The 22,742-nt window shown below is 41.4% G+C and overlaps 3 protein-coding genes across 3 annotated transcripts; all 3 read right to left on the reverse strand.

Moving 5' to 3' along the window:
* Window positions 1–1,922, reverse strand: LOC108932656 (DELTA-actitoxin-Afr1a-like). The gene is made up of 3 exons (XM_018749199.2): window positions 1,832–1,922; window positions 823–962; window positions 1–607 (listed from the first exon to the last, which is right to left on the reverse strand). Exons 2-3 carry the CDS (start codon window positions 948–950, stop codon window positions 178–180), a joined length of 558 nt encoding a protein of 185 aa, XP_018604715.2. The 5' UTR covers window positions 951–962; window positions 1,832–1,922; the 3' UTR covers window positions 1–177.
* A 7,288-nt stretch (window positions 1,923–9,210) lies between these two features.
* Window positions 9,211–15,018, reverse strand: LOC108932649 (tripartite motif-containing protein 16-like). Its single transcript, XM_018749189.2, has 7 exons — window positions 14,439–15,018; window positions 12,750–12,845; window positions 12,419–12,652; window positions 11,667–11,832; window positions 11,516–11,557; window positions 11,325–11,378; window positions 9,211–10,318 (listed from the first exon to the last, which is right to left on the reverse strand). The coding sequence occupies exons 1-7, from the start codon at window positions 15,015–15,017 to the stop codon at window positions 9,792–9,794; spliced, it is 1,698 nt and encodes a 565-aa protein (XP_018604705.2). The 5' UTR covers window position 15,018; the 3' UTR covers window positions 9,211–9,791.
* A 2,233-nt stretch (window positions 15,019–17,251) lies between these two features.
* On the reverse strand, window positions 17,252–20,769 carry LOC108932650 (E3 ubiquitin/ISG15 ligase TRIM25-like). Its single transcript, XM_018749190.2, has 6 exons — window positions 20,179–20,769; window positions 19,129–19,224; window positions 18,773–19,006; window positions 18,473–18,632; window positions 18,320–18,370; window positions 17,252–17,973 (listed from the first exon to the last, which is right to left on the reverse strand). Exons 1-6 carry the CDS (start codon window positions 20,767–20,769, stop codon window positions 17,444–17,446), a joined length of 1,662 nt encoding a protein of 553 aa, XP_018604706.2. The 3' UTR covers window positions 17,252–17,443.
* Window positions 20,770–22,742: the final 1,973 nt, after the last annotated feature.

The raw sequence follows: 22,742 nt of genomic DNA on the forward strand, positions 1-22,742 counted from the left end.
CTTTGGACTGTGGGAGGAAACCTAAACAAATATGGAGAGAACATACAAACTCCTTGCAAAAGCCATCATAACTATAGAAATACATTTTCTTGTTTTAAGAAGAAGTTGAGCCAAACTGTTTTCTTGACATTATTTATTTCACAATATCAGTTAAAAGTGAGCCCTCATGCAAAATAGTTAATTGCAACAGTGATCCCAGAGCTCAACTTTCATCACTGATTTGCCCATTGGAGACATGGTTCCTCTCACTTTGAACCCTCCCTGTTTCTCAATGTAGCTCATTTCACTTCCAACACTCTTGCTACGACAGAATTTTCCTTTCTCATCGTAGTACATGTGTTTGTAAAGTGATTCATTACACTCTTTATCCTTCTCAAAAATCCCCAGCGCAAACCAGTTTTCAAACTGGTTGTAATCATAAGGCACGGAGAACATGATGGCCAGGCGACCAAGGACGTGCTTTTCGTCTTCAGCAATGTCGTACGTCAGAACCCCCACGGAACCAGTGGCACATCCTGAGGTTTTTCCAAAAAAGCACATCTCTGTCACCCCTGGTCTCATGGTGGGCTGTGGGGGGTTGTAGCAGTAACCGCTGTATGTGTACACCCTGGTGGAAGGACCAAACATGATCAGAGAAAATATCCAAGCGTAAAAGCAACTGGATCTCTGGTCTATGAAATGTAATGAAACAAACAACAGAGACCAACTTTTAAAATGATTTTCAGTTGCACTGACTGTGAAACACTGATGGTATCTCTAAAGTAAGTACTCACTAGGAGAAATCGATTTATATTACACTGTTCAGAACAATGTTCGACTCACTGTGGGTTCACAAGGCTGTGGGTTTCGCTGCAGTTGCTCAGACTGATGGAAACACAGCGGTCTGTGGTGTTGTGATACTGTTGCAGAATCGCATTTACCAGCGTTGCTCCAGAACCAAATCCACTCATGTTTCTTGTAATCTGAGCATTTTATGAGACAATGTAGAAGAAATAATGAATAAAAGCTATACTGCAAAGCTACTGGGTGATTATCTTTTTTCATATTTTTTATATTATTCATTTGCTATTTTGCTGTTTTGCATAAACTGCATTGTGATCAGAGCTGTTTTACAAGAGAATGTACAAAAAAAAAATTAATAAAACACCCTCTTGCAAAACTACTGCAGGACCTTTTATTTTTATACTATTCATTTGCTACTTTGCTACCAGTACAAAGTGCAGCAGTAAATGAAAAACCTGTACTTGAAACCTTAAGGTTGCTGGTTTAAGGTCCATGCCAATTCAGGTACTTAACCTGAATTGTTACAGTAAAATAGATCTCAGTGGTTTATATTCTATATGATGTTTTGAGTACAAGCATCAGCTAAGCAAGAATTTATTTTTGCCCTTTATAACTTTCATATAATCTTTAGGTCCAAAGGTAAAATTCTCCACGTACTTTGCGAGAAATCACTGTTGCAATGTATACAGTATGACAAATAGCCAGCGAACAATGAGAGCATCTCTGGAATTTGAGTTGGAATTTTTATAAACAAAAGTAATTTTTTGTTTGTAGAGGTATTTTACTAGTCTGTACTCGATGTTACAAACTTTATTTCTTACGTTACCCTTTAGCTGATGTCACATTCTAACATGGTATGAAAGTGACTAGTTTATCCCACATGATGTGTTATCTTGTCTAGCAGCTAAGATCTATCTCTGGTGTCTCTAAGATAAATGTAAATAAAATGCAAAACCATCACAGCAACAACAATGAGCTGTAATATGAGTAATATTAAAATGCACAGGAAAACATAGAAAAAAGACATTAAGATAAAAATGCAGGTTACCTCAGACAAAGAGTGAAAAGCAAAGCTGACTTTTAGGTGGAAGTGGTGGCACAGGTTTCTCCAGATCACTCCTCCAACTACTGTTTCACTGAACACGGATCCTGTATTTAAACTGAGCTCCTGAGTGTTGGACAGTCCCCCTTTCAGGTGGAGATAGAGCCATTATAAAGTGACACCCATCAGACTTCATGAAATATTCATGAGACTTCTTCAGTTGATGCTGCTCTGGCTTTCACCTGGAACAATATTAGCTTGTACTCCTGTGCAGGCGACTTGGAAAAGTGAAGTTGGTAAATTTTCTGTAAGAAATAGATCAGCTAATTGTCCTACATTATGTCCACTGCAACAACCTTGTTCCAGGTGAGTGTGTTGTTACAAACTGTTCTGAGGATTGAAACTGCACTTTTCATCTTAAATGCTTCTTAAAATATTGGCAGAAACCAATATGAAGTCCTGTAGATCATTGTTCTGCTCCAGAGGACTATCTCTGTCTTATTATCCTGTACCTGGGATAATACTGAATTCAATTCAATTTATTTTTATAAAGCACTCTTCTCATGCAGTGATACAGAGCACTTTAACACAGGTATAAGGCAAGAAAAAAAATACATCAGACAAGAAACAAAGAAGTCAGTTGACTACTGGCTATCATAATATAATGCTTTTATAGAGCTATGAGTATGTCTACTGGCCATGGAGGAAAGGAACAAAAACTCCCAGTTGAAAGCTTAGGGAGAAAAAACCTCTGGGGATCCAATGGCCAGTGGCTGCCTACCCCTCTTGGTCATTCTAGATTAAACAAGGCTTCTAAGCCAGTTAAGAAGTCATAATGACATTGTTGCTGTATGGTATCTTGATTTTGCAGTTCAGCAAGGTATGTCTTGTCCATCATGGCAGTTGGTCATCATCTTCAGTTGGCATGGGGTGCATCTGTGATCTCCGGCCAGCCTCCTCAGGTCTTATTGTAGGGAGACAATGTTCAACAAGAAAAAAATTGTTAGTAATTTATAACTTAAACAAATAAATTTAATATGCTTTGGTATAGAGGTGGGCAAACATAAATACAGCCAAGTGGAATTACATTTCAAGGTGAAATGTCTGAGTAGAAAAGTAAGTTTTTAGTGTTGATTTGAAAACTGATACAGATGGGGCATTTCTTCTCAAATGGTCTCAGACAAACAAACAATCATATAGAGAACTGTGGCAGCCAGGTTCAGAGAGCGAACAGGTATGAGGTGTTATAATACTGACTCAGATAGTGCAACTTCTGGGAATCAGTGCTCCAGGTGACCAGAGGGATCACAAAACTAGGCAAGTCTCAATTACATACCAATTATCAGATGTTTTGGGATATTTCTCCAAACCTTAACCTGTCATCCGTGTTAATGTTAACTCTAATTTCAGTTTAAAGATTGAATTACACAAAGTTTTAATACCACTTTAGTTCCAGTGTTGTCTAAAATCTGTAGTACCTCACCCTTCTGTCTGGCTTTGCCAGTTTAGAGTATTAAATTGCATAAAAAATCACATTCTGCAAAACTAAAGACATGTATGAGATCTAATCAAAAGAATGCAAAAACCCAACAGCATATGGCACCATGTCTGTACAAGTTTCTGCCTCTTCCACAGAATATAAGAAAGGTCCAAGTTATGCATGTTACGTCATGATGGCACACAACAATCTTTGTTTCTTAGAAAACCTGTGTGAATCTGCACTTGGTTTTTCCAGCTATAGCTTCTATCTTCCACTGAAGTGCAGTTTGTCTTCCAGTTTAGTCCATGTATGTCTTGTACAACCCTGTAACTCAGTTTTTTTTTTTCTTAATCCAAGAGTCAACACAGTCATTTGTTTTATATTTATTAGTTTGATCATTCATTAGTTTAGCAAAAAAAAAGCTATTAGTCTGTGGTAAGATGCATCATGGATTGTCATACACACAATGCCATTTTAGTTCCAGTGCTGTCTAAAAGCTGTAATACCTCACCCTTCTATCTGGCTTTGCCAGTTTGGAGTATTACAATGCATAAAAAGATCAGATTCTGCAAAACTAAAAACATGTATGAGAAAACAAAGCAAAAACAAAATCAAAACAAAGCAAAAATACATATTTTCACTTCAACTACACATAGAACTGTACCTTTTACACACATACACAGTCTGAACCACTTGACCCATACAGGGTCTAACCCAGCAATACAGGGCGCAAGGCTAGAGGGGGAGGGGATGCCAGTCCATCACAAGGCACTCCCAGCAGGACTTGAACCCCAGACCCACCAGAGAGCAGGACCCAGTCCAACCCACTGCACCACTATGCCCCCTGCACTCTACTTTTCATTTTTTCATAATTCTTAAGTTAGGATGAAGAGTCATGAGAAAGCTTGGAGATATCGTTCCTCTCACTGGTTTGCTGTTAATGAAATGAAACATAAATAATATAAATATTACTCTGAAAGCAGTAACGTTTACCACCTACCATCTATCTACCACCTATCAGTTTTCTACAGTAGATAACAAGCCCAGCTTCAATATAAACAATAAACCTTTGAAATCTTTCAGACTGCCTATTGTTAGACATTAGCTGAAGTTAATTTAATAACCTCTGTGGTAGGAGAAATAAACAAACACTCCAGACAATCAGACAGAAACTTAATGCTTTATTGTCGAATGCATGCACATGGAGGGGGCGCGGTGGTGCAGTGGGTTGGACCGCAGTCCTGCTGTCCGGTGGGTCTGGGGTTCGAGTCCCGCTTGGGGTGCCTTGCGGCGGACTGGCGTCCCGTCCTGGGTGTGTCCCCTCCCCCTCTGGCCTTACTCCCTGTGTTGCCGGGTAGGCTCCGGTTCCCTGTGACCCCCTATGGGACAAGTGGTTCTGAAAATGTGTGTGTGTGTGCATGCACATGGGTGAGCCTCTCTAATAGAGTCACACACCTTAGCATCTAAGCAAGCAGATATTTATACAGCTCTTGTCATGCACACCAGGCAGGGCCCCCTTCCTTTAGGCAAAACAACTGAATCCGTTTCCTCCCGCAGTCCAAAAACATGCTTTTCAGGTTCACCCATAGTGTGCGAGTGACAGAGGGTGTGTGTGTGTTCCGTGGATGAGTGACCCGGTATATAGTGTATCTAACAGTGTAAGTCACCACAGTGGATAAGGTGTGTGGGCTGATAACACTACATAGAGTTCATTGGAAATCACTTTGAAAAAAAGCGTCTGCTAAATAAATAAATGTAAATGTTTGATATTTTAACTGCAGAATAACTTAGTCCAGGAGGTAGCAGCAAGCAGTGCAATGTGGTGTAGTACAGAACCACAGCCTCTGGACTTAGAGCAGAGTACAATCTGGGAAGAGCTGGGATATGTTGATGGACACCTCTCACTGAAGACACTGCAATTCAGAAGTTTGACTGCCAAGTCTGAAAGTGTTCATTTGTGTTCCCCTAGCTGACAGCCTTTCCGTGCCAACTATAAATTTACCAGTGACTGACACTTGGCCCTCTCTATAGCACATCGTGTGATTTCCGTGTACTCTTCTAAGAAGAACCAGTTGCAGATTTTTTGGAATTTCTGAAAATACAGCTGAAACATTTCGCTTTGTTTACTGTTCACTGTGTAGGTGGTTTCTTGTGAACCACCATGGTGCACATCATGGTTGGCTGGAAAAGAAGCACAGCTTGTTTCAGGATCAGATTTCCAAAGAAGGATTTTCAGAAGAAACCTTCTCATGCTAAGGTTGATCTTTAGTTGCTGTGAGAAGGGGAACTGTCCACTAGTGCCCAGGCAGTCACGGGTGGAGGGCTCCAGTATCTGCAGGTTTTCATTCTGTTTCAACACTGAAGTACATACTGTCACTGTCACCCCCTGACCGCGTCCTGACCGCAAGCCTGACGACCGTGTGCCCGACAGTCACCGAGTATAAAAGCAGCTGGTCAGACACACTTGGTTGCAGAGCCTCAGCCTGAAAAGACGCATTCCTCATCCACCCTCTGAGACCTCTACGTTCTGCGATTGTGAATAAGACTCCTGTATTCTAGAAATGAACGAACCTGCATTTAAGTCTGTCATCCTAGTTTCCTGTGTTCGCCATGACACATACATGACTTAAAGTTATTTGTTCATTTCAAATCTCTCTCTCTCTTTAAATTAATTGCTCCACTTTGCCTTCAGAATAACCTAAATTCATCAAGTCACAGATTCATCAGTGTGGAAAACACCACAGGGATGCTGTGTTGTTCGGAGACTTTGTCTCTGCAAAATACATTTTACCTGCAAGAGCAACGACTGAGCTTTTGAAACTAAAATTGAGACATGTGCAACACCATCTGCTGCCCTACCAATCTCCACAGCACAGTAAGTGTCAGGGTCCTCCTCCTGTATGTTTATCATGGTGAAACTGAAGACCATCTCACTGGAGGGATGAAAGATTTTCACATTCATGTCTGCACTGTAATAAACAAATACAGTTTCACTGTGAGTGACGGCCAAGGTATACTCAGTCTCAGAAAAAGCTACGTATAACCTGAAATGCAGTTAGTTGGAGCAGCTGAAAATTTATACAACTGTATAAATATTATATTTTTTAAATATTTGGTAAGTGTGCTTTCACTGAGGCTGCTGAGGTGACACTTTGAGCATTGTTGGATGAGACCCCCAGAGTGCTAAGATGCAGCTTGATTTTTCATTCAACAAATGACATTTTCCTTCCTATAATAATAATTGGCTCTCTGGGCATCTGCTGTGAACAAAGGGGCACCACAAAGAGCTACACAAACCTGCCCCTCACTCAGTTTCTACGATGACTGCACAGGATTGTGAAAAACAACTTCCTTAAAACTTCTCAGAATGCAATGTAGGTTGACAGTGACAATGGTTAAATTTATAAGCTCCTTGTCTCTCTGTATTGGCCTCCTAAAGCTGCCCAGATCAAATTCAAGACACCGACTGGTCTACAAAACCACCAATGGAACAGCTCCCTGATATCTACAAGACCTGATCATTTGCTACACCCCAGCCAGACTGCTACACTCCCCCACCTCTTCCCGCCTGGTGGTCGTAAAACGTCCAAAATCAAAAGTTTTTGGTTCTGGCTTTGATATGCTGAAATGACCTCCACCTTTCACTCAGAACTGCTGAATCTCTCTCTATGTTTAAAAAGAGTCTTAAACTCACCTCTTTCACACTCACTACTCTCATGACCTTTTAAGTGCTTGATAAATGTGAAAATTTTTATGTTCAGTCATTTTGTGATTATAACCATTAAATTATGGATAAACCTTTGTGCAGCTATTCATGAGGTGTGCGTGTCACGCCCTCCTGGGCGCAACGAGGATCACCTGCGGCGGATCAGGGGACGACCGCATAAAAGAGCGGTCCGGAGCACACTCAGACACGGAACCTGGTTCAGCCTTGTTCATCGCTCTTCGTGTGCTCACCGGCCTACTTACCTTTCCCGGCATACCCATCCTCAACCCTGCTTTCCCATCTCCTCTCATTTCCTTTTCTCAACTCCTCCGTTTCCACGATCTCCTGTTTGTCTCACGGATTACGGTTTTCGGATTGTCCCTCTGACTACATTTGTACATTGGGGAACCTTGGATTGTTTCGTGAGCACGGTTTTTGGATTCCCCCTTTGAACCCCAATGCTCCGCACTTGGGTCCGATGACTTCCTTCCGGTATGACACCATGACAGTGCGTTGGTTCATATTGTGGAATGTGATGAACTAGCTGTGCTTTAGAATTACATTTATGCAGTCTCTCTTTCTGTTGATGTAACGCCCTCATTTTTCTGAATGATGTATTTTGCTTTGGAGGAAAGTGTCTGCCAAATAACAAAATATCAATAAATGTGAATGTAAATTAGGGGGTGCGGTGGCGCAGTGGGTTGGACCACAGTCCTGCTCTCCGGTGGGTCTGGGGTTCGAGTCCCGCTTGGGGTGCCTTGCGGCGGACTGGCGTCCCGTCCTGGGTGTGTCCCCTTCCCCCTCCGGCCTTACGCCCTGTGTTGCCGGGTAGGCTCCGGTTCCCCGTGACCCCGTATGGGACAAGCGGTTCTGAAAATGTGTGTGTGTGTGTGTGTGTGTGTGTGTGTGAATGTAAATTAACAATTTTTGACCCAAAGTTTTTTATTTAGATGTACTGTTATTTCATGTCACATATTATAATTTTATTAAAGATAACATTTCCCAGTTCTATCATTCAGTTTTAGCAGGGTTTTCTTCAGTGATTTATTTTCTGAAATTTCTGTTGTGGAGTGAAAATGACCTGTGTGTCCACAGCAAAATGCACTCTGAGTACTATAGAAACCCAGTGGCACTGTTCATAGAGAGACTTCTCCGTGGGCCGGTGCAGGACTCTGCTGTGTGCTATTTGAGGAGCCAAACGACATCTGTTGGTCAAACAGCAAAATGCTGAACAGTCTTCTTTCTCTCCTGTTTCTCTACAAAGAGTTTCTGCTCCCTGGAACTAAGTGCACTTTGCAATACTACCCCCTATCGCATCTCACGTTAAAGGTACATTACTTTTCTTTCTCCTGTTTTACTGCAACTATGCCAGTTCGGTGTTACATCTCCAGCATTACTTCCAGTCATCTGCACTGTCAAAAAAATAAGTAATTTCAATTTGTTTCCAAAGCTGAAAAATTGAAACACATGCTAAAAAATTTGCACTGTGATATTCTTTTCATTTTCACATGAACTTCTACAGACCATGTTTCAGAAACCCAAGATTGCAAACACAGACTGCCTGAAACCGCTTGTCCTCAGCAGGGTTGCAGCAAAGCAGAGCCCAACCTGGCAAGACAGAGTGTAAGGCTGGAGGGGGACACACACAGGATAGGAGACCAGTCCATCACAAGGCACCCCAAGCGGGACTAGAACCCCAGACCCAACAGAGAGCAGGACCCAGCCAAGCCAGCTGTGCCACCATGTCTTCTTCAAATGTGAACACCAATTTGAAATTCAAATAAAGTATTTATGTAACTAGTAAAATAATTTAATAGTTAAATATACAGTACAATATGTCTGTATAATAGTCTGAATATTCAGACTATTCAGTAATGTGATTGTGTATGTGCAATTGCGTGTGTTTGTGCGTGTGTGTGGGTAAAGCAAACAAAAACAGAAAAAAGGCATTTCAAATTGTCCAGTTTTTCAGTTGTGGAAAAATTTATTTTCTGATTTACTGTAGCAATTTCACATTACGAGCCATACAAATCTAAACCCTAATTATTAACCCAGGTTTTAAATTACAGACTACTCAAATAGTTAAGAGATTACTGTGTTGAAAGCATAAACTTCTACTGATTTGCCAGTCTTTTCAATAATTTCAAAGAAAAATCCCACTAATCCCATATTGCAAAGCTTTTTTGTTTTTGATGTAAAAATATAAATTTCATGTCAATGCTTTTTGATAAGTATGTGATTACTAGGCCTTCCTAGAAAAAGATCGGAAGGAGAAGCCAACTCAGAATTTCAAGGATTTAAGATTGGGACAAGGAACAGTACCCTATCCATTGTTAGGGTTAGGGTTAATACCTTGTGTGTGTGTGTGTGTGTGTGTGTGTGTGTGTGTATTCTGAATGCTTAAGGTTCAAATTCTACTCCTTCTGTAGTTCAATTCATCAAGTAACAATATCAGTCTATATTAACTCTTTCAAGGCACTGAAAAAACCTAACTTTGTATGCTGGCTGAACAAAGATATCAGCAATAATGAGAAGAAGAAGAAGAAGAATGTACTGGGAAAGCTGGTCAGAGAAATTTCTTCAGGCACAATAATCCTGCATTACTGACCAATGTGCTGTCTAGTTTATTTCAAACCTCATACACTATTGTTGTTTCCAAAGAAAAAATAAGGACAGATCAATGCATCAAACAGAAAAGAAATGTTAGATAATTTCTGTGGTCAAGTCGACATTGAAAGTTTTCCTCTCTCACTGAATATTCCGGTGATTAGGGCTTTCTCTTATCCCAGAGAGCACAGTTTAACAGAACATCCAGCAGACACTAGGAACCCAGGATAGAGGGGTTCAGTGAATGTGGTCTGGACTCTGTGGAGGAGGGTCATTGTGTCAGAGACACTGTAGAAGGACAGAGTTCCTGCACTGTGATCCAGGTAAACTCCTATTGTGGACGAACTGGGACCAGATACTGGAGTAGTCTTATCACTATGCATGAAAGAGTAAGATGAAGGAGAGCAGTTCAAACTCCAGGACTTTTCACTGGCTCCTATCAAGCAGTCATAACGTCCTCCTTTCCTGCTGATCCCTTTGTATGCCACAGCTATAAAAACCTCACTCCCACTCCACTGAACCTCCCAGTAACAACACCCAGACAGACCCTCTTTACACAGAACTTGTGAATAGAAGTCAAATCTCTCTGGATGATCAGGATAGGGTTGGAGGTCTCGGTTGAATGTCACCACTGTGTTCCCCTCAGACAGGCAAAGGATTTTATGCACTGTATTGGGGTCGAGTGTTAGCAGGCAGGCATCTAGTGGAAAAGAAAAATATTATATATTTAAGAAGAACATATACTACTTCACATAACAAGCTTAACTAATTCCTGAAGATCTGTGTGTGAATTGTAAAGTGAATTTTCGGAAGAAGAACTCCATCACCATCACCATTAATTTAATTGGGAAAGATAAGACAGTTACCAAGCCAAAAAGGTTTAACAGTTTCTTCACTCCAACATGGAAAATGGGGGGGGGGGGTGCGGTAGCACAGTGGCGCAGTGGGTTGGACCGGGTCCTGCTCTCTAGTGGGTCTGGGGTTTGAGTCCTGCTTGGGGTGCCCTGCGATGGACTGGCGTCCCGTCCAGGGTGTGTCCCCTCCCCCTCCCCCTCTGGCCCTATGCCCTGTGTTGCCGGGTAGGCTCCGGTTCCCCGCGACCCCGTATGGGACAAGCATTTCCGAAAGTGTGTGTGTGTGTGTGTGTGTGTGTATTTCAGAATTGAGTGCTGAATGTCAGAAATGTTCTGGATACCTATACATCCTAGTTTTGGACCCACATGTTCAAAATCACTGATACATAATTGTGTGCTGTTTTTTCTATCCCCTTTCCCTGTTCCTACACACTATATCTTGCAAGTATTTTCTCTTTATAGATTGTTTTCTTCTCTTGTTCTTGGGGAGGGTCACAGTGATGTTGTGAGTGCCTCACAACTCTTGGGCAATGGGTTTGAACACTGTAAAATATTGCCTTTAAAAAGAATTCTATGTGTTTTATCACTTCACAAATTAAACTGCTTACCTGTACCTTTTTAACTTTTAGTACTTTCTTTAAAACATTTTTATTTTACAGCCTAAAAAAGCCTTAAAAGCCTACATGAAAGTGTACCCATTATTCAGCAATTTCTTTAAAAATTATTAAACATAAGCATGTACACATTTATCATGCACTTACAGGATCAGTATCCTTTTTGCAATCAAATTCTTTCTGAATTCAGTATTGTTTTTTATATCAATTGAGAGATTTTTTTCATGTCTGTACTCACATTGTAAAAGCTGTCCCCTGATTCCAGATTGTGGAATCTGTAGGACTTTTCTCACTAGAAAGAGATGAAGAGGAACAGAGAGGTGAGTGAATGGGATTTACCTCTGGTCCTGTGTACATGTGTGTTTACTGTATGGTTTAATTTCTACTGTGAGAGGAGATGGTTATCAGAGTTTCACTGAATACACGTACATGGACTGGACTTTGATTCCTGTAGGATATGAAAATCATTGACTGTGGAAAAAGGAGAAAAGAGACATGGTTAAAAAGAAAATAGAAAGAAGTAACCCTTCATTTCTCCACATCTTCATTCAAGAAAAAAAAAAAACAAACATTTAAGAACCTGTCAGAGAGATTTCTACAGATTTTCTCTTGCAGACGTCTTCCAGTTGGTCTTTCAGGTAAGAAACTGCCTTCTTCAAATTCTCAAAGGCTTGATCTTGGTCCACAACAATGGTGGGTATGTCGGGGGTGGTTGGTTTAGGAGGAGCACAGAGAGACTGGAAAGACTGTAGAAGGAGACATATTGTGAGATGAAGGAAAAGTGGCAAATGATGCTGACCAAGAAACACTGACAAATGAATGTTGTCACAGGAATACTGACTAATAAAGGAACACTGAGGCTATATAAAGGAACACTGATTGGAATGTTGACAGATGACTAGAAACAGAATATTGACAATGTGGCACTGACTGACAATGGAGCACTGCAAGTGGACAATGACAAGGGAGGATCAGCATCGCAACATGGATAGTAGAGCACTGGCCATAACGTGCTGCTAGTGGAACATCACCAATGGAATATCAGCAAATGAAAACTGACAATGGAACACCAGTGCTGGGACACTGAGAGTAGAAGAGCAATAATGGAAGACTGATGATGAAAACACTGCAAATGAAAGACACTAGAATGCCAGCAACGAAAAGCTGACAATGGAACACTGAAAATCACTCAAGACCTGAGGAACACTGGCATTGTCCATCTGGAGTACAGTCCTACTCCTTCTGGTCAAAACACTGTAGACCATTTTAAATTTCTCTGACAAAAGCAAATCTGTAAGCAGAGCTATGTGCACTATGTTCAAACTATGTTACCTGGAAGAAATAGATGTGATCCTCTGTATTTATTAACTCTTCCAAGCCTGCATTTTTCTTCTTCAGCTCATCAACCTCCAGCTCCAGTCGCTCCAGGAGTTCTTCAGCCTGACTTAGTGCAGCCTTCTCCTGAGCTCGGATCAGGTCTACCACTTCAGAGCTCCTTTTCTCAAGGGAGCGGATCATCTCGGTGAAGATGCTTTCAGTGTCCTCCACTGCTGCCTGTGCAGAGCACTGTTAGAGACACACAGAGAAGACACCCAGTGCAGTTAAACTCTGAATTTTACACTGTCTGGCCCAGCAAATGTCCTCTCCTGTGGTCCATACTTACTGTGAGTGACTCAACAGCTTCCATCAGTTCCTGCAGCTGCTGTTGTCTCTCCTGGATTAACGTCTCACATTCCTTTTGTATCTCTTCAAGCTGGTCCTGAAGGGACATATATTTCTACTGAACAGAGCTGGACAATAAATGGAATTATTTTCCATGAGGCCATGAACGGTTGCCTTAGCATGTTGATTGCTGCATTCCTCTACCAGAGACTGGCCTTCCTAGTGATTGTGAGAGTTTAAATAGCAAAAAGAATAATTGAACCACAGTATTACCAAGTTGTCCACCCTATGTGATGTGGTGAAGGCAACTGCCTTTCTAAAACCAGCCAAAACTTGTTTGCAAAATGTGGCTCTTCCTGTTGTCCTCCTGGTCAGACGGGATTCTTCTCTGATACAGATGAATGGGAATTTCTACGATTCTGATCGGCTGAACATCAAGCAAATGATGAGAAGCTGGTGCAGCAGCAGGAGCAGTTTGTAAATTATGATTATTATTGTTGTTGTTAATAATAATAATAATATCATCATCATCATCATCACCACAAATATGTAGTATTTACCTACTGTCTGTCTTCATTTCTGTGTTTTTTGTACTTATTATTTCACTTCCCTCCTGGCTCATTGGACTATTTGCCATTAATAAAGCTAATTTTCTTCAGTTGGGTAAATCCGTATTGACTGTATTTTCAATAATACTGCTACATTTTGCACAATTCAATAACACCAGTCTAGTATGGAACTACTATAAAGTTTTACAGCTTACATACAGAGTCTCTCTGCAGTTTTCTGTTATTTTTTTGTGACACACTTTGTTTTGTGTTGGGTATGACTTACTTTTTCAGTGTATTATGACATGTACAGTTAGTTAATGCAGCTTCACTGGATTTTCTGTGACACCTTCATGTCAAGGTGCTTTGATTCATACGTCAGTGTAGACAATAAACAACAAGCAGACATAATATTGCCTTATAATTAAGCCGAAATAAGAGTATGACCCAAGGAGGGCGTGGTAGCGCAGTGGGTTGGACCGAGTCCTGCTCTTCAGTGGGTCTGTGGTTCGAGTCCCGCTTGGGGTGCCTTGCGACAGACTGGCATCCTGTCCTGGGTGTGTCCCCTCCCCCTCTGGCCTTACGCCCTGTGTTACCGGGTAGGCTCTGGTTCCCTGTCACCCCGTATGGGACGAGCGGTTCTGAAAATGTGTGTAACAGTGTGACCCTTATCCATGAAGATCACTTCTTTATCATCTCCAGGCTGTTTATCACTAAAAACTTCTCCTGTCATTTTCTGTCAGCGCAATACATTCACTTTTCCCTTAACTAGCAACCTTACTTCATTTATGAATGCTAAGTTTTACTTTCACTTTTCTAAATAGAAATGCAGTAGTTTTAAGTGTGTGAGTTCCTTATTCTCTTGTGTACCAAAAGAAGCAAAGTCTTTCACATGTGGTGACAGTGAAATGTATGATTTATCAGAAAGACAGGCAGTAAAATTAAATTAAAACATTTAAATGTTGATGTAATGCACTTGTTTTTTTCTATGAGTTGGTGAAAAGTGTCTGCTAAATGAATAAATGTAAATGTAAAACAAAACCTACTTGTCTACAACAGTGGGCCACATATAGTCACATGTTCATAGCTTTGGTTCTAAATTGAATCTAGAGTAAGTTCTTGGTCAGCGTTCCATTCCTTACCTGTTTCGCAGTTCTTCCTGTAGCAGTTGGGACTGTATCGTGTCCTTTGTGCTCATCAATCACACACAGCAGACAGATACACCGCTGATCAGTATGGCAGTAGACTTCCAGCAGCTTGTCATGGTTGGAACAGATCTTTTCTTTCAGTGGTCCAGTGGAATTTATCAATCTGTGGTTTTTAAATGTTGGAGAGTCATAATGAGGCTGAAGATGACCTTCACAGTAGGAGGCCAGACACACCAGGCAGGACTTTGCAGCTTTGTTCTTCGTCTCAATACAAGCATCACACACCACATCTCCAGGTCCAGCAGGTTGACCAGCCTGGAATCTTGCCTTCTTCAGTTTTTCCACAACTTCAGCTACCATACTGTTTCGGAACAGAACAGGTCTTGTTATGAAGGTCTTTCTGCACCTGGGGCAGTTGTGGACATCAACATGGTTCTTTCGATCCCAGTAGTCCTTAATGCAGCTCTTACAATAATTGTGCCCACAGGGAATTGTCACGGGATTGTTCAGTATGTCGTGGCAGATCGAACAGCTAATGTGGTCACTACCCACGAGATCTCCTGCTTCTTCCATGCTGTCACAGAAAGTGGCTGACTGAGGTTCTTCTCTCTGTGATTGAATTTTAGTTCATGAGAGTGGGAGGGAAAGCCTGATTCTTCTGCAAGAGGAGTGGTTTGGGCTGTAGCCAAGATCTGAAGAACAGGCTAGGAAGAGTGGAATGTCACCCACATAATTTTACACTTTCAGCTTATCCTTGCCATTTTATACTATTTTTTGGAAATAACTATTATATATGTGGCATTCTAACATTTTAAACCTATGTAAATTATTTTGCAAAATCACTGTAACTGGTTTATAAATGGCATGAAATTTATCCAAAGCGTGCCCAACAAAAATTAAATTCACGTACCACTCAAATGAAGTGGAAGTGCAGTAAAATACTGTAGCTGGTAAATGTGGTTGTAGTTGTCTGTATCGAGGTCTCTCCATCTGTTGGTGTGTTTGGAATGTGTCAGTATTACTTTCAGAGAGTGTGGCATTAAGGGAAGTGCATGAAATTCCACAGGAGTGTCTTTGGGCCACATTGGGTCTATTATTGAATTGATTGATTGTGCAGACAGCAGTGCAATTAGCAGGAAAATTTTAGCTGATGGTCATTGGAAAATGTATGCGCATTTTAGCAACAGTGCACAATTTTTGAAAGTTGTTCACAATAAACGTGACATGCTCAGCGGAACCCACACATACAGTCTGAAACAACTTGTCCCAAGGTGAACTGGAGCCTAACCCAACAACACAGGGCACAAGGCTGGAGGGGGAGGGGACACACACAGGACAGGACACCGGTCCGCTGCAAGATACCTCAAGAAGGACTCGAACCCCAGACCTACTAGAAAGCAGGCAAACCCGCTGCGTAATCAGTGGAACAGTGCTTTGTTTATTGCTCATCCTCCAAGGATTTTGTCAATTAAGAAGAAAAGTGGAAATTTACCCAGAGCACTAATTGTGTAAATGTGTTTTGTACCGTGTAGATGTCATGGTTTGTTAGTTGTATAAGCATTTTGCAGTGTTCTAATGATATTTGGGAATATTGGTTTGGGGTTTTTGAATGGGCTTGGAACTCATCATTATTTTAACCTGCTTAAAAATGAGAAATAGACTTTCAGTGTCCAGTTGGATTAACTGCATAAAACGAGGGGTGCCTGTGTAAATTAATATGCTTTATATTGTATATACAACATACCATATTACTATAACTTATAACTTGTGTCTTGTCAGCACATCTGTTATTCAATTTCTAAACCACGTGCTCAAAAGTGGCATTATTTCCTGTAACTAATAGTTCTTAGCCTGTTGTCCTTCTATTATTTTTTTATTGAGAATGGGAGTAACGAAGAAAAATTTTATGGAATTTGCATAGTTAGGGCTTTTCAGTTCACCACCAATAGGAAATTAGAGTTCAAAACAGATTTGCCTACTTTGTTTTTTCTCACATTACAAGGTATTTTTTATCTGCCATTTGCAGTTCAGAGATTTGTCTTCAGTTTTCTTTTAAACATTGTTGTTGAAGGGAGACTTTTCAGTGAAGGAGTGTATTGAAAAGAAAATGGATCAAACTGGGGTATTTGAAAAGAGCAGCAAATATACAAAAATCAAGTCAAACAGGTTTCTGGTTTCTGTTTTTTTCAAAGTGCCTTGCAACTCAGAGAAAACAAAAGTACATTTCTCAACAAATAAAGAGGTACGGATTTTCAGAGCACAACCAGCACTACCATTTCTGCCAGCAGGCATTGTGCACGTAGCTCCATACAGATTTTTTTCTGTTGATGACTGAGTGTCCCTTACATCAATGAGGGACAGAAGTGTACAACAGGTGGTCAAAATACTCATTCCAACATGTTCAGAAACATTTAATACATTAAAACATAAATAACTGAAGTGAAATTTGCATTTAACTACATACATTTTCTATCAGCACACAATCCATATGATCACACAGGAGGGTAAGATGTTTGATTCAGTTCTGCCTCTTCAGAGAACGAAACATCCCATATTTTTAAGAGAAAACCTGCAGCGTCCATGAAGACAGACATTAAATCAACCACCATTATTTAATTTCTAGCTTTTCAATTCTGAATTTCTGAATTCCCTTAAGCTCAATAAAATAAATGCATCAATCACTGTTTCAGCTAATGAGTGAACACCCACTATTATGATTATTTTCAAACGAATAATATATAGTGAAGCATATATAATGTCATAATAATGTGATATAAACTGGTACAAACTCCAAGAAGTGCTGGCAGTTGTGGGCTGGTGTTACTGCAAAGACAACATGCCAGCAAATTCAGTTGAGTAAACATTACTGCTCCCAGATCCAAAATGCTCACCTTTCATGTCCCACCCTTTTTGCTTAACTGTGTGTTTAAATCATAGTATCTGAAATCAAAAGCACTACACAGAAAAAGTGATAATTTCGTAATCTCACACTCTCCCCCTCAGCACAGAGAGCACAGTTTTACAGTACATCCAACATTCACATAAAACCCAGGATAGAGGGGTTCAGTGAATGTGGTCTGGACTCTGTGAAGGAGGGTCATTGTGTCAGAGACACTGTAGAAGGACAGAGTTCCTGCCCTGTGATCCAGGTAAACTCCTATTGTGGAGGAACTGGGACCAGATACTGGAGTCTCCTCATTGTTGTGACAAAAAGAGTAACTGGTGGGAGAACAATACAACCGCCAGGACTTGTCATTACATCCAAAAAGGGAGTTCAGATCCTTTCCTTTCCTACCGATCCCTTTATATGACATTGCTATGTGACTCCCATTTCTCCCAGTCCCCTCAACCTCCCAGTAAGAGCACCCAGACAGACCCTCTCTACACAGAACTGCCTGCCAGGAGTCAAATCTCTCTGGATGGTCAGGATATGGTTGGGCATTTTCTGCCAGCATCACCACAGTGTTCTCCTCAGACAGGCAGAGCTGGTTATGGACTGAGTTGGGATCCAGAGTGAGCTTACAGACATCTGGCAGAACAAGATAAAATCACGTAAGTATTTATAATTAGAATCATTGTCAAGATAGCTGCTTGATACAAGTAATAGACTTCAATGTTTTCAGATTTCCATAATAGCTAATTTTATCTTTAAGACATTTAGAGACTAATGTCACATTTAAAGACCTTTCATTTTTCATTTTTCGAAAAATGTTTGTAAATGTGAGATTAATTCAAAGCATAAAAATAAGCAAATTGACCGCTGCTAGTATTGATTGCTTTCAAGGTGTGTGTGTGTGTGTGTGTGTGTGTGTGTGTGTGTGTGTGTGTGTGTGTGTGTGTGTGTGTGTGAGTGAGTGAGTGAGACAAAGACTTACGCTGTAAAAAGTCCTCTCTGATCCTGGGTTCTATAACATGAATTTCTTTAACTGTGGAAAAACAGACAAATGTCTGATGTTTGGTTGAAGATAGAAAACAATAATACAGTATACTTATTTAATTTAAATATCCTGAGAATATCCTCCACCGACCTATTTCAGATATCTTGAACGTTTCTTCTTTGAGGATCTTCTCAAGTTGATCTTTTAGATTGGAGATCGGTGTCTCCAGGATCCCAAATGAACAGTTTGGACTGATAGTGACGCTGGGAAATTCTGCAGATGCAGAAGGGACACAGACAGACTGGGAACTCTGTAGAGTAGAGCCAATAAACAGAGAAACAAAGAAAGAAGTTTGCTGTGAGTTATTCTTTCGGAAGAGAAGTCAGGAACAGCTCCTTTGAGCCACACCACCTTCTGCTCTGCTGACTGTCAGAGAAAGACAGGTGTTACCTGGAGGAAATCAATGTGATCCTCTGTTTGGAAAAGTCCTTCCAGTTTAGAAACTCCCTTCTTAAGCTCATCAATCTCCTCTTCCAAGTGCTTCAGGAGCCTTTCACTCCGAATCAGTGCAGCCTCCTCCTGAGCTTTGATGAGATGTTTGACCTCAGAGCGTCTTTTCTCAATGGAGCGGATCATCTCAGTGAAGATCCTATCAGTGTCCTCCACTGCTGCTTGAGCAAAGTTCTGTTAGAGACACGTACAGAGATGATGAAAGAGATATGTTTCACCTCCGGTCTTCTCACTGTGTGACTCCAGTAGAGCCATCACTAATCCTTGAAGGCTCTTCTTCTCTGGTCCATACTCACTGTGAGTGAATCCACAGCCTGAATCAGCTCATGCAGCTCCTTCTCTCTCCGGTGGATCCCCTGCTGGAACTCCTTTTGTTTCTCCACCAGATAATTCTGGAGACAAAAACATCAGTGTTAAAAAACATATTTATTTAGCAAAAAAATCTCATCCCAAATAGTATTCTCCCAATCTGTTATTACCGAAGAGAATTTCAGTGTTCTATAACTTTTATTAGTGCAGTGCATTACATTCGTGCTGGAGGAAAGGCTCCAATAAGAATTATTAGAATTGAACAATGGGAACATAGGAATTAAACAACAGGAATAGAGTAGGAATGATTTGGCAGAGTCTGAAAGCTGCATTTTGAGGATGGATGGACGGATTGTCTGTTTATTTCGTTTTTCTGAGAGACATCGAGAGGACAACTTAAGTGAGTAAAGAGCTGCTGAATGTGTATCGATACCAAGCAGGTAATCACATGCTGGACAACTCAAGAGTCCTGTCGGTTCTGGTGAGTATATTTTGAAGTTGCACTGGCACGTGAAAAGCCAGGTAAGAGGTCGCACTATCTAGGTATCTACTGTACAGATAGAGCTCTACTTCTGTACGGAAACACACGTTGTCCTGCAGGTCTCATGACTAGAACTGTCTACCCTTTGGAAGAAAAAAGAAAAAAAAAACAGCATAGCAAGCAGAGTAGCAGATATAAATCTGATGCTGGTGGTTAAAATAATGAAAGTATGAAGATGGTGTGACCTGCAGTACTAGTCTTGTCTGGCTTTTTCATCAAACTTCCTGATGGACAGGATTCTTCTCTGACATTGATGAGTGGGTGTATCTAAAGCTGGTACAAGCTGAATACCAAACAGGTGGATCGAACAGCCTCAAGATCAAGGTGTGTGTCGGGTCTGACATGCCGATACTTTGTTAAACCAGAGGATGGAACTTACAGACTTTCTCAGACAGATACATATGAAAATCCAATGATCACATCACTTCCATTTCATGACTTTGGGACTGGAGAAAGAATTAACTTATGTTTCCTCATGTAATATTTCAGTGCTTACCTCTTTCTCAGTCCTTGCCACACCAGCTGAGACTGTTTCATGTTGTCTGTGTCCATCCATAACACACAGCAGACAGATGCACCGCTGATCAGTACGGCAGTAGACCTCCAGAACTTTGTCGTGATGGGGACACATCTTGTTCTTCAGCTTCCCAGTATCATCCGTCAGCTTGTGGTTTTTAAAAGTTGGAGAGTCATAGTGAGGCTGGAGGTGAGTTTCACAGTAAGAGACCATACACACCAGACAGGATTTGACAGCCTTGTTCTTCCTCCCAGTACACACATCACACTCCACATCTCCAGGTCCAGCGTAACAGTGTTCAGGAGGAGTAGTCTGGAGTCCCGTCTTCTTCAGTTTCTCTACCAGTTCAGCTACCATAGTGTTTTGGCACAGAATTGGTTTTGGGAAGAAAGTCATTCTGCACTTGGGGCAGCTGTACTCATCACCATTATCTTCCTGATTCCAATAACCCTTAATGCAACTCTTACAGTAGTTGTGTCCACAAGGAATAGTCACAGGGTCCTTAAATATGTCCTGGCAGATAAAACAGCAAAGGCGGTCATGATTCACGAGCTCTCCAACTTGTGCCATTTTGCTTCACGTCCACAAAGTGACTGAGCCGCATCTGATTTTGATGTGAAAGTGGGAGGAACCTTCTCATTCTTCCTGCAGTGACCGAAGACTGGTTTTGGCCTGAAGCCGAACTGTGAAGAAGAGACAGAACCATGTGCACGGCATTCTTTCTGTCTGGAATCAGCAGGGAATCACTGGTGGCAGATGATCCAATATGCCCAGATTTAAAGGCTTTAAATGCAATTAATTGTATTAGGGTTAGGGTTAGACAATACTTTTTGTTTGTTATGGTTTTTACTAGGTCAAGGAAAATGACTCACAGAGCCCAACACTACAATAGTATTACACTACTGACTGTACCATATGAATCGTTCCACTACTGCCTTTCAAATGGTTGATGTTGCTTACAGGGGACAGGAATATTCACTCACAAACACACACTATGAGCAATTCCAAACCTACAGTGCAGGAGCTGTGAGCCACCCGGTGCCCCACCAACCTGCTCGAGTCAACACAATGAAACAAATCAATGCAAAAGAAAAATATGTATTTAATAGCCATTAAATAAATGGATGAAAAGGGGGAAAGGAAACAGAATTAAGGGGTTTGGGGCAAACAAATGAGCATAGTGCTTAGAGCTGCAGCCTTTGGACTCAAAAGTGAAAGGTTGGAATCTCGCCTCCAACATGGACAAGTTCTCGGCATCCACCTGCCCTGATCATGCTGGATCTCCCTCCAAAGTCAAGTTCTCCAAATTTCAACCCTGTCAGAAGCTGAACTCCTGCTGTCACATAGAGCTGCCACTTCCTCTTTCGATCCAATCCCTTCACTTTTCCTAGAGGACATTTCCAGACAGGTGCACAGGGGGTTGCAGCCAATTGTGAAGTTTACTGAGAAGATCTGGTGGTGCGGTTGTGTGAGTGGGGGCATGACCGATGCCATGGTCAAGGTCATGGTCCATTTTGAAAACCGACGTTCTAAAAAATGGGTCCCAGATTGAGGTCAAGGTTGCAGCTGAGGTTGTACACATTTCACACAAGACGAATCCGAGAACCAGGTCATGGGTTTGAGCAAGGATCAAAAGCGATGTAGCAGGAGCAGTCACTGACAAAACTAAAGCATTTCAGTTTTTATAGGAGGTTCCTGGACCGGAGTGGCTGGCAGTGCTTCCTTCGTACTGCTCCTTGATTCCATGCAGGTGTGCTTGTGTGGTTTGTGGGTGGCATTTTCTGGGGAATGACAGTACCCTCTCCTCACAGGCCCCTGGAAGAAGGACACCCCCTGGGACAGGGTGTCAGACAATCTGGATGTTCCCTGTGGAAATTACATTATTGCCTTGAGGAGGGCACTCAAAGAAGAAAGAATGAGCAGCTGCTTGAATTCCTCACCCAGAATGATCCCCTTGACGGATGTCAGTCTGGATTCAAAGTCTGGATTCTTCCTTTGGCCGCATATGTGCTTGATAAACGTGTGCTATGTGATCTGTTTAATCATTTAAAGAAGTACATGCAACTACTGGTGTGATGCATACTAGATTATACGGTGGTATGTGACAAATCTCGACTACACAAAAATCACGTGTCTGCATCTAAATGAACTTTTGTATTGTTCTTGGTTATGGACTGGATGCCACTTTGGGGAAAGGCATCTACTAAAATAAGAAATGTAAATGTGGTGTAAATGTAAATGTGGAATGGTTGGTGAACCCATAGTGTCCCTTTTCACCCTGGGAGCGAACACACTGATGAGTCAAACAGACAATTCTTCCAACGCCACATGTACACATGAAACGTGTCCTGAGAGCACTGAAGTACCTGGACCCCCCCGCACCGACCTCCCCTCAGTAGTGTGTCCACATGAGTCCTACCACACCGAGTCTCAACTGTCACACCTCACATCTTGGTGGTCATTTTTACTTTGATGGTAAATCATAAGTCATGCTGGGTCAAACCGGTTTATTAGTGTGCCGAAACAAGGTGGGGGAGAACAAA

The sequence above is a fragment of the Scleropages formosus genome, chromosome 9 (assembly GCF_900964775.1).
Source record: "Scleropages formosus chromosome 9, fSclFor1.1, whole genome shotgun sequence".
NCBI lineage: Eukaryota > Metazoa > Chordata > Actinopteri > Osteoglossiformes > Osteoglossidae > Scleropages > Scleropages formosus.

Bases quoted from the DNA above. Each gene is read 5' to 3' on its own strand.
- LOC108932656 (XM_018749199.2), bottom strand. From the start codon at position 950: ATGAGTGGATTTGGTTCTGGAGCAACGCTGGTAAATGCGATTCTGCAA. The intron at 608-822 runs GTGAGTCGAACA...TCCTTCCACCAG, and splicing joins CACAGCCTTGTGAACCCACA to GGTGTACACATACAGCGGTT.
- LOC108932649 (XM_018749189.2), bottom strand. From the start codon at position 15,017: ATGGAAGAAGCAGGAGATCTCGTGGGTAGTGACCACATTAGCTGTTCG. The intron at 12,653-12,749 runs GTAAGTATGGAC...TGTCTCTAACAG, and splicing joins AAGCTGTTGAGTCACTCACA to TGCTCTGCACAGGCAGCAGT. The intron at 11,558-11,666 runs GTTCTTAAATGT...CTTTTTCCACAG, and splicing joins TGTAGAAATCTCTCTGACAG to TCAATGATTTTCATATCCTA.
- LOC108932650 (XM_018749190.2), bottom strand. From the start codon at position 20,769: ATGGCACAAGTTGGAGAGCTCGTGAATCATGACCGCCTTTGCTGTTTT. The intron at 18,633-18,772 runs GTAACACCTGTC...TCTACTCTACAG, and splicing joins ATCACATTGATTTCCTCCAG to AGTTCCCAGTCTGTCTGTGT. The intron at 17,974-18,319 runs GTAAGTCTTTGT...TTGTTCTGCCAG, and splicing joins CAGAGAGGACTTTTTACAGC to ATGTCTGTAAGCTCACTCTG.